This window comes from Falco peregrinus, chromosome 2, assembly GCF_023634155.1.
Source record: "Falco peregrinus isolate bFalPer1 chromosome 2, bFalPer1.pri, whole genome shotgun sequence".
In the NCBI taxonomy this organism is placed as follows: domain Eukaryota; kingdom Metazoa; phylum Chordata; class Aves; order Falconiformes; family Falconidae; genus Falco; species Falco peregrinus.
Genome location: NC_073722.1, coordinates 34,766,164 through 34,777,813, shown reverse-complemented (window position 1 = coordinate 34,777,813; position 11,650 = coordinate 34,766,164). Strand labels below are relative to the sequence as shown.

At 34.2% G+C, this 11,650-nt stretch overlaps 1 protein-coding gene across 10 annotated transcripts in view; it reads right to left on the bottom strand.

Annotated features, from left to right (window-relative positions):
• Positions 1-11,650, bottom strand: part of LCORL (ligand dependent nuclear receptor corepressor like) — an 85,623-nt gene that overhangs the window by 21,520 nt on the left and 52,453 nt on the right. For 6 of the 10 annotated variants that reach the window (XM_055797854.1, XM_055797853.1, XM_055797855.1 and 3 more), the window contains one exon: positions 8,092-8,182. The exons of 1 other annotated variant lie outside the window; for it this stretch is intronic. In XM_055797854.1, coding sequence (XP_055653829.1) covers positions 8,092-8,182 — 91 coding nt within the window. Of the gene's footprint in view, positions 1-2,489; positions 6,676-8,091; positions 8,183-11,650 lie in introns of those variants that run through there. 3 more of the 10 variants (XM_055797858.1, XM_055797859.1, XM_055797862.1) reach the window with 2 other exon arrangements.

Genomic DNA, 11,650 nt, shown 5'->3' with positions numbered 1-11,650 from the left:
TTAGAAAAGTATGTATTGTTTAAACATATCACCAAACTCTGAACATGACACTAACTTTTTGCCCTACTATTATCTCCCGTTTTTTGCATTTAAGCCTGCACTTTGCAAAAATTCATTTTGATTAGGCTTACAACTGTATTATCGAGGAACAAACATATTTTAAATTTAATGTGCTGTATTTACATAAAGTTACCTATTCATTAATTAGCTCATACCTGATGTTTTTAGCATCAATAATAACTTTTAGCTTCAGGTTTCTAACTGGAAGTTACACATGCAAATTTTTTACTTTTATTGACCCACACGGATTTTAATGTTTAGAGCTTAAAGACAGCCAATTACACTTAGTCATTCCTTATGTTTCTTCCTTCTCCTGCAATATTCAGTATGAAACAGAATATATTCAAAATCAAGCATCTAGATGATAACTAACTCATAAAAGCTTAAGATAATTGTGATGGTACTAGCTGAAATTGCAATTATTTTTAAACTGAAATAATTGAAGACTTAAAAAGAAAAAAAAACCCTTTCCACTTGCAACCTAAAGTAAAACCAGCATTATTCAAGGGCACATCATTATCAGGATTTAACTGTTTTCGAACAGTTAAACTCTCCTCCACTTCACTGAGGAGTCTGAGTGACTCAGTCCCACAAACTCAGGAGTCATGAGGTGTTGAAACATTATCACTACACTTGTGAAATCAAAGCTTATTCCAGTAATACAATTACGGATAAAAATTAATTGCCCTCCCCAGCACTATGACTTTAATTAAGTAATGTTCTGAAAGGCCAGACAGAAAAAGATGAACACGGCACTAGGTCTTCAGTACTATTTTGTAAGTTGCAGTAAATTTGTTAAGTACTCATTTGCTAAAAAGAAGGCTGTAGTACAGTCTTTAGACTGAACCTCTGGACAGTTATCTGTCTGTCTGTCTAGACTTGCAAGGTATGTCTAATGGAGTTTCACTGCAGAGCTCTAATTGTAGAGGACCTGTATTCGTAACTACTATTTATATTATACTCATTGTTGGGAGAAACTTCCAGAGCCCTAAAACCTTCTCAGTCAGTAACCAAAACTTCCAAAAGCCTCAAAACTGCTTTGAATTTGCTATGTGGAGATCAGCCTGTTACATAAAGTAATATCCTGGTTATCATAGACATATTGGACATTCTTCCAATATGATTTCTTTCCTGGTTATCTACCCTTGCATAACATCTATCAACTGCTTTCCTTTCACGTGTGTTAGTTTCTAAAGACCACAGACAACTTAACTTCATCTATTCTACTGTAGTGGTACCACGCTCCAAATGTTCTTCCAAGTCTGTGAAAACACATTAGTCCCTTACTTATCCGCGTAGTAAGCTCTGTTCCTAAATGGCAACCAACTTAAAATGTTAGAGCAACACATTTTTTTCAAACTGTCTCTCTATAGAGATGTCTATATTTTTAAACAAACTAATTTTTAGTAACTTTTCAATATAATTATGGAATTATATTTTGGTTTCCCATAATTTCTTCCTATAGTCCTTTGAATTTGTGTTGTCATACAGTAGTTTAGACTATCCTCAAGATAAAAGGCTTAAACAGTAATTTCACAGAAGGAAGAGCTATCACCCTCACAACTGCATACTTCCTTCTCAGAAGTCTTATGCTACCTACAAATCACAAGAAAAAAAGATGGCTATAAAAGAGTGGGTAAGAAATGGAGAGGTTGAGAGGTGTGAGGATCAATATGCACTGCTCCCCCGGTACCTTTTGTGCACAGTATCTCTGAAGACAAAAAAGTTACGCACGGAGTGACACTATTTCCCTGCTAGAGGGCAGGGGTAGTTAATAGCATGGAGTGGGCATTGACCGGTGTCCAAAACTGGCACAAAGGCAGAGATGTGATGGGGTTACGTACTAGCCTTTCAGCATGTTATTTAATGTGTAAAAAAGTAAACCTTTGCCTCCTCCACAAATCCAAAAAACTATCAGGAAAGAGCTCTATCAGAGGACTCCCAAAAGATGTCCTTCCCTAGCGTTCTATCCTCTGTCATCCAGAAACAGGTAAGATGGATCAATCTAGCAACTTCTTTGCAGGCTGGGAACAGGAACAAAACTGGAAACAGAACATACTCTCAGGTACTCATACAAACAGTAGAGAACTATTCTAGAAATATAAATTTGTCTCAGAGAAATGTTTGTTTTCTGACTTCACTAAATAAATCCTTCAAAAAAGCTATATATTATCTGTAATATATAATAGATAATTTTTAGCTGCAAACTAAAGGATGTAACTATTATAAAATCAGTTTTCTGAATATCTTCTCATTTATGTATAATTTCTACAAAATCTTCCTTCCTTAAAGCTACTATTTCTGATATATAAAATTCTCATAGTACATTAGTCATTATGTGCTTAATTCGTACAGTTCTTTATCTTATGCCACTGCTAATAAACTTGTGCCTCAGGAGTAAGTCAAATGAGTCAGTGTACAGGTTTTTGTTTCTTTCTTTTTTTTTTTACTGAATGAGCAAAATCAATCACACATCAGTGTTGTAAATTTATGTGCAAAAGCATTGAAGTGCTTTACTACAAATTACAACGTAGAAACACGTTAACTAAACAATTAAATTCATACAATCAGATTTAGGAATATAACAACACAAAGAAGAAACAGAATTACAGTACATTTACAACACAAGACAAATACATGGAGTTCATTAGAAAATATTGTAATAAATAATTCATGAATTATAGTGCAATTGATTTATGCATAAATATAACTAATTGCCTAAAAATCAGTTGTTAACAAAAATCTGTCAAAAATCAAGGCAGCCACAGAGTTTTACTAAATTACTGCGACAATGGAAATACTGCAATTAAAAAACAAATACAAGTATTTGTACTGTAAACAACTAAAAAAATCAGTCTCACTAAAGTTAATATACAATTTAATATAAAATTGTCATTAGCTACCAGAAATGGTTTAAACAGCTTTACTGAGCAGTAGTTCTAAAAACAGAGGCACTGTTTTTTAATATAAAATACTTGAGAAACATTCAAATAAGTAGAAAGCATGTAGGGCTTGCTTTCGCCTTCATTTAAAATTCTGCTGAAACAGGAATTTTCAGAAATTGTCAATTACTAAGTAGTGACTGGTAACTGAATATACAAAACAGTTCAAAATGTGTAATTTAAATGACATTTAATGGAATACATAGGGGTTGGGGGAGGAGAATCTACACATTTCCCTGCCTTTCCTTAGTTGTGTAATCAAAGGTTAGCCTAATAATTAGAAACAAATATTCTGTTCTTTAAACACTTACAGGTTGAGTATAATCTATAAACTATCAAAAAATATTTTAATATACTATTTCTGACCAAAAAATAAATACAAGTACTAAAATGCTGAAAATTAATTATAATATTACATACAAAACTACTGAGTACTGTTAAGTCAATAGTAAAATGATCCCTGATTTTATGAATCCTGTTAATTTTTTGGTCAGGTCATCTTTTAAATGACATAAAAAGACTGTAACTTGCCTTCAATATAAACTTCTGACTGATATTTATAACATTGTCTGAGAAGTAGAAAACATCAGTACGGTACAAATATTAGGCAATATATTGAAGCCCAAAATTTTTGCAAGTAAAACTGTATAAAGACAAATCTTGAAACATTTAAGTTTTTTTCAGCTTCATTTTTCAGTGGGGATATATTCACAAATTAATCCTTCTGTCCCTCACAAAATATGGCTTAATTCTTTCAAAACAAAAAGATGACCCTGACATCTGCTGTTTTGTGACCTCCTTGTTATCAGGTACACTTCTGCTTCAAAAAAGGATTCATTCTGTAAAATGCAAGTAAACCTTCACCACTGAAGAAGATTCAGTATAGATCTGAGAGACCAAAGAACTGAGACATTGGTTGTGCAGTTTCAAAGGATTATCCTGTTTTAAAATGGAAGTTATTTTTTAGTAGCATTAATAAATATGGGCTAGATTTTGCCATCAATATTGCAGTATGCTCTCCACTGAATTTAATGGCAAGTTTATCTATAAATCAAATTACCTGATGTGGCCCATATGCGTCTGATGTCCTGTTTCATTTATATCATTAACCTATACACCTGCAAATTTAAGTGGGGATAAAAAATCATGCATATGCACCAAATGTATAAAAAGTTGGAGAAAAGTCTTTTTCTATGCCAAATTAGATGTATACAGAAAAAATAACATTTGGAGAGGAAAAGGGCATTGATGTTCAGTATTGACTGTATGAAGCAAGCCCCCATTCTTCATATGTAGACATATACTTTGTGATATTACACAAAAAATTAAGTATGATATAAAGTCCAATGTGAATACTTTGAAATTCATGTAAAAACTGCAATAAGAAGGTAATTGGTCTCCCTTAAATTCTATTAAAAGTCACATATTTAAAGTGAACTGCCTAACTTCTAGCTACCAAATTTATAAAGAATTTATATTCTTGAAAGTTCAAAACAGCTTCACCATTTAATATTTGTATTTCTATCAAGACCCTGAACTGCAAATTTGGTTATTAGCAAAATGATGATGTAACTTGGTATTCATTTTGATAAACTGAAAATGTTTTGAAATGTCACAGCAGCAAATACATTACAGTTACAGTGAGGTTTTTCAATAGGAGTGTGACACAATCCTTAAATAAATTTTAAGTAGTCATAACATCAACTAACCATCACGTTTAAACAAAAAAAACCCAAACAAACCCAAATCATTCTCAAGCTCATTCTGTGCACATTATGAACATGCTCTAAGTTGCATTCCAACTTTCTTTTTAAACCTTACAAGTTACCTTATTTGTCAAACTAAAAAGGAAAATTATGTTAAAGTTTAAATTATTTTATGTTCTTAGTATTTCATCTTCATATTTAATAATTCTATAACTACAGTAATTTCTCAGATTTCATAAGTGTACACTTTGTAAACACCAATTTCTTTCTAAACAAACAACAAAATTTTCTTAAAATGATAAAAAAATGCAGTTTATGCCTGCTAAACACACATTTTTAGTAATGAAATGTTTTCCTTACTTGTATTGGATATTTAAGTAACGAACTTTTTTTCTTTCACAGAATGTACTATACCCTACTAATACTTCACAAATCCACTTCCTTGTAAGGAACTAGCTCTTTAAAAAAAAAAAAAACCCTTGATTTGTATAATCTGAGTTACTTACAATTTATTGCAAGTATTCTGTGAAGTATAAAAGTCTGCTAACCCTTGGTTGTGTATTTCCATAATAAGATGGATTATTGAATGGGTAGGGTGGTTCTTCACCAATTAAAAATTATGCTTCACATGACAAATACTTGTTTTCCCAAAACATCTTTATGCTATTGACTACTAAATAAAACCTGAATCTTTTCACCTATTTATACAAGGATTATATTAAATACACACTATCAGAATTAAGTGAGCAACTCTATAATTCTGTCCACAGTGAAAACCCTGAATAAAACTATTTTTCAAAAGGCATGTATGTGGTTTTTGAACTGTATAATTTCACGTCTTCTGTCAGAGTGAGCATATGTATTTCTCACATAGTGTGTGTATACAGACATACATATACACACACACAAAACAATTTGCTAAGAATTATTCTTTCTACACAGGCTTGCTACTATTTTTGCAGCTGCCAGTCCCTGAATCTGTCATATTAAATAAGCCAGTATCTGGTAATCGGAGTTTCTTCTTCGGCGGAGTCTTCAATGTTCCAGATCTTTCTTTTACTTTATATTCTAAAGTGCTGTGAGGTACCCCATAAATTCCTTGTGCTTTGGAAACACTCATTTTCCCACTCATTACCATTGCAATTGCTTCTTCCATTATTTCATGATCATACTGCCGATAGCGGCCACGTTTTTTTCTTGGTTGCTTATTATCTTTACGATCCAAACTATCTTCTGTGTTTTCTGAGGTTCCATCTACTGTCCCATTCTTAGCATTAAGACACAAAGGAGAGAGGTCCCCATGCAGAAAGTAGGAGTCAACACTTGAGTGAGTTACAGGTCCAGAACATTCAATTTTGTTCTGTTTAGGAAGTATATTTTTCAATTTTTGAAGAGCTGATCCTTCTAAGACTGAGGAGGTTTTAGAAACGTGGTACATAACATCCAGAAGACCAGCAGTATCAGACTGTGGTTTGGACACAGAACTTATTCTTAGCTGAGGAATTTTTAATTGTACAGTAGGACTTGAAGTTTCATACTGTAGATTTTCACTTTTTTCTTTAAACTGAGTGACCATTCTCTGTAGAGTTAACTGGTGGAGGTAACTGGAAGCTGTTGGGAATTTTAATTCTGAGGTTTCAAGTAGACTGAGTTTACTTTTTTCTGTGCGCTCTGCTTGAGCTCTTGCCCACAAGGCTACTTTTTGTAGGACTGCACAAGTTTCTTTACTGTCTTTAAATGAATAACTATCATTGAAATCTCGAGTTTTGTTTTTAAAAGGTGCAGGCTTTCCTGCTGGTAAGGCTTCTAAGTGGAGAAGTAAAGTTTTTTGAGGTATGCCATAAAGTATGCCTGCTTTATTTATGTCCAGTGCTCCAGACTGAATGTCTTTCAAAGCTTTTGAGAGCAAACCATCTGCAAACTCAGCACTTCTTTCCACATAGTCCTCTCTGTGTCTGTGTAGTCTCCTGGATGGATGGAATGAAACGATGGTAAACTGATGTATGAGAGACTCTCACACAGCTATGGAAGGGAAGGGTCCACTCCTTTATTATACTCCTTGCTTCGGTAACATCACTGCTTCTGATACTTTTAAGCCTTTGAGCTGTGGTAGTTAAATGATTATCCTAGCAAAATGTTACAGTTCTGGTAGGACAGTGTGTCAAAAATCATACGCTGGCTTCTACAGCAGCCCTTCCAAGAACTTTATATCCTAGCTCAGTATTGGCAATATTCTCATGTGCTTGCTATGTTCCCTTGTTCGCATACTTGCAGAGCAACACTGTTATAGTTTTAATTATACAATTAACGTTCCATTAAATACCCAAATCCTGAAGGAGTTTTTGTTAGTAGAAACGTGACGTTACCGCTAAACAAGTAATAAAAGAGTCAACCCCCTCATAGAAAATTTGCAGCAATAAGTACATAACTACACACAAACATCCCAGACTTACACAAAACTAGGCTTTCTACAACAGTAAGATAAAGTGCTGAAGCTAACAATCAAGTCCATTTTGGCAAAATAAAACACAGGGTTAAAAACTTCTAGCCACTATTTACAGCTCTCTAATTACAAAGTCATATTAATTTTAAAACTTCTTCATATCAGCAAATTAATAAAATGCATTTTTACATCATTCAAATACTGCTTTGTAGTCCTATTTGTAATAAGTTATCTGGTAAGACGTACAGGTGACAAAAAGGGTCCTGCTATGGCTAGTGGATGGGAGGATGCCAAGATAATAACAAAATCCAACAAAACAATGTGTTTCACTAGATTTGTGGTAGCTTTCAGCAGATGCAATAATGTTTTTGTTGCTGAATAAAGAAATTTAACCATTTGCCACCACACACCATAGTCAGAACCATGATGTAAGTAGAAGTATGATGATAAGAGCTCTCTCTCACACGCTTGCTCCCTCTCTCTCTTATTAAGGAATAGTATAGATAATAGTAATTTAATTTGTTCATGTTAGCTGAAGAATATTTTAAGTCTAAAATATTAACATGGTCATTTTTGTCCAAAATTGACGTTTCCTAAATAAACTCTGAAAGAATATCTTTACATTTTCTTCTACTGTGCTATTACTTTTAATGTGTTATGTAATCAATTTTCAGTTCATTTTTAGTAACATGAACTAAAGTTTGGTGATTGTTCTGATAACTTTTCTTTAAACAGAAAAAAAGGAAAAAGACAAATGAAACATATGATATATACGTAGACACACACCTATGAATGACAAAAATTCTTTTGAAAGCAAAATAGGAACCACATGTGTGTGTCAGTATATACAAATATGTTATGAACATAAACCCTGACTTCAGAGAAGAGAAACCTGGATTGTCTTTTACATAAGCTGAAGAGAGTCCTAAATGTTGCTTACCCAGACACTGAGTTTTCAGAACACAATGGATCATATTTTGGTTCTTCCAACCTTGCGCTTTTCTTTGTAGAGAGATCTAGCACTCCATCCCCTGCAAAGAACGAGTAGTGGTGATAGCAGTTGTTTAAGGATGATCTCAGAAACTGTATTAGCAAGTGTTTGTACCTATGGCACAATTTTTAAGGAGTTACTTTATCCTGTAAAATTTCTGACATCTTATTCCTTTAACAATGTCAGATGTCAGCAAATTGGTTTATATATTTGATTTGTAATAAAACTTTTTAAAACTAAAAAAAAAAATCCACTCAGAAAGAATAAAATCTAAAAGAAGAATCTGCCTTAAACACGTGACCGCTTTCCTAAAAATGACATATGCACGTATATATATAGCGTTGTTTACTTTCAAGGCAACCAAGGCAATACACTTGATAATATTATTATCATCCATATATTCACATTTACATACTGTAAACAAACAAGTCTTACAGTGAAAACTGACATAACTAAATCATAGGCTTACAGGATATTTCAGGCTAATAGGGATTTCAAGAGGTCTCTAGATGAACCCCTTCCTCAGAGCAGGGTCAGCTATGAGACCAGACCAGGCTACTGGATGAGAAAGTAATAGCCCTGTTACTGGGATGAAAGCTCAAGCCCAATATAGCGTTTTAAATATATGAGACATGTCATAAAAGGTTTGTTTACACTTATTACCCTGCTGCCCCCACATCTATGTAATAAAGAAACTAGAGAAGTGAAAAGACCTAGACTAGGTGGGAGTCCACCCTGTTAAGTCATTGGCAAATGTTAAATTCAAGATTTAGTTGGCTGCTGAAGTCTATGAGGTATTGAAATAGAAAACAGTATTTTTTAAAATCAGTATTTAAGAATGTTAAAAATTAAAGAAACTAGTTAGCACCTGAAATATTCCTCCTGGTTTAAGTCTTTGGTTTTTGTTTTTTTTTTTTTTTAATCACATTTAAATTACAGATAAATCCCCTGAATACATTTAATTTCATACCTTTCTTCCTTGGTTCTCTGTTTCAAACTTGTGCTGTTTTGTGTGCCTGAGCTCTGTGAATCTGATTTTGAGTTTCAACATGTAGCTCAACAGTCAACTCTACAAGCAATCTTATGCTAGCCCTTTTTACATTACTGCCATCTTCATGTTAATGTGTATTATTTCTAAAACATCAGTCAACTCTATATACTTCCCCACAACCTCAGATGCAGACATGAAGCATTGGTTGAATAGTCCAAATGCCAATACTTGAATAACAAGTAAGAAAAATTGTTAGGGAAACTCTCCTTTATACCAATACTACAAAGAAATAGTTTTGTGTGACAATCAAATCAAGCTCTTTGGTTTGGACTGTTTTTGAGAAATTTTGACTGGTTTTCCTCAACTATTTTGTATTATTTGAAGAAGGGTAAAGAGACAAAAAGCAGCATTTGAAAGTCAGCATAAGGGTAAAAAATATTTATAAATACGGCACTTGTCAAAGATGTTACTTTCCTCCTAAGTATGTTCCTTTCAAAGTCTTCCTTAACCCTAAGAAAGTTAAAGGAAGGACTAGTTAACGTTAATCAACCTTTGTGATGCCGTGATATTCCAGAAGGAAAAGTCAATTAAAAACACTGCAGAAATATTCTCCAGGGACTATTTGGCCTACCCAGCTGTAAAGTTATCCTGAATACCTAAGCTCACAACATCCCTGAGTCCTGTGCAACAGACAGGTTTCGTTTGCTGTGTTCTGTCAGTCATCCAAAGTACATCTCCCTGTCTTAAGTGTTCATGCGTGTATGTTTCACAACAGTTTCTCCATCTTCAGTTCACATTCATAGGCACTAAGATAAAAAAAGTTCAGAAGAGATAACTGGACAAAGTCACTGGAGAAAAACCTACTTAAAAGTTCACAACTTAGCAAGTTATGAAGAGCTAATCATCTCTATCTATTCAATCTACAAAAATAATTGAAGTTAACTACATTTTTAGGAAAACACATCCCAACAAACGAAACCCAAATACTTTTGCAAGATTCCAAAATAATTTTCATTTCCAGTCTTTCAGAATTGGTTTTGACAACACAAGGCCATCAGTGAGTTGAAAAATGACTAAGAACAGAGTACTGAAAATGCAGGCTCCTGAAACAAAAATTAGATACATTTTGGGTCTCCAAGGGATAAGCAGAACTGCAAAGTCATTTCAGGGTCAAGACAGTTGGTTCCTCCAACACACAAAACTTATTCATTAAGTATATGACAACTCCCTGAAAACAATGCTTAATGGGAAGATGATCCTTAGTAAAAAGTGTGAAAGATGCCAAAAAAGTGATAATACATACAAAATACCAGATAAAGTCACCACACACCACACTTTTATTCAATGATTTCACTCAAAAAAAAATAATCACCCCCAAAAAAACTTCAAAACAAACAACAAACCAAACAACACAAAACCCCCAATGCGGATCCACAAAGGGCCGATAAGTCAAAAAGATTAATTAAAAATACACTGTGGCTCCTGGTTTTGATAGATCTTCCTGCTTTGTAGTAGCATTGTAACAAAGAAGCACCCACAACTGGTAGGAAAATGAGAGCATTTGCTATAAAGCTTTGATAAAGAAATGCTACCTAATGAAATCAATGTATGTATATATAGACAGCAGAGATGTTTACTTTGGTTCAGTAGGTACAAGTCCAAAAAGTTTGCAAAGAGGCATCCGACAGGTGGACAATGAAACTTGAAAACCTGTTATTTGCAAGGTAGGAATAGTGTTTTTTTTTAAGCTGAGTCAGAACTTCCTATCATTTCTATCAAATCACTCAAAACAGCTATTTAGTCAAGAATTCTGGACAAGAACTGAATAAGATCAGGAACACAAAAACCCTGTAAGGTGGTTTTATAGAAAAAAAATATTGGAAGTTTTTCAGGTCTGCTGCTCAGTCTTCTAATGAAGTTAATTCCGTGCATATTAAATAATATTGAACTTCAAAGAAATGGCCCAACCTCTGGCCTTTACTTCTCAGCACCAGATCATCTGGTGCAGCAATACCAAGCTGTAACTGTGAACAAAGGTCATCTTCAAAATAATTGGGACTACAATCACTTGAAACTCCTCCAAACCAGTGATGTTAGAGAAACGGCAGGGGGGGTGGGGGGTGGGCGGGCGAAGAACAAGCAACAGAAACTGTATGGGTCATCCTTGAGTTCCTACAACTGGTATTTCTGTACTGATTCTAGCAAACTTCTCTGGTTTTTTCTGGGTTTCAGGAAACCTCTTGCTAGCTATTATGAATTGCCTTACTAGGTCACATAACCTACTCTACTCAGTCTTCAGTCTCCAGGCATGGGAAAAACTGCACTCAGTGTGGGAGAGCACATCAGCCTGGCCACTATCTGCAGCTCATTCCTCTTCTGCTCTCCAAGTAGCTGCTATATTGGATTAGGAATCTCAGAGATACAACCCTGCCTACTTTAGCTTTAGTTTCTGTCCTTGGTTCTGTTAGCTGAGAAGTTGTCCAAAGCCTTTTTTGAATCCAATGACATTGTCTGCCT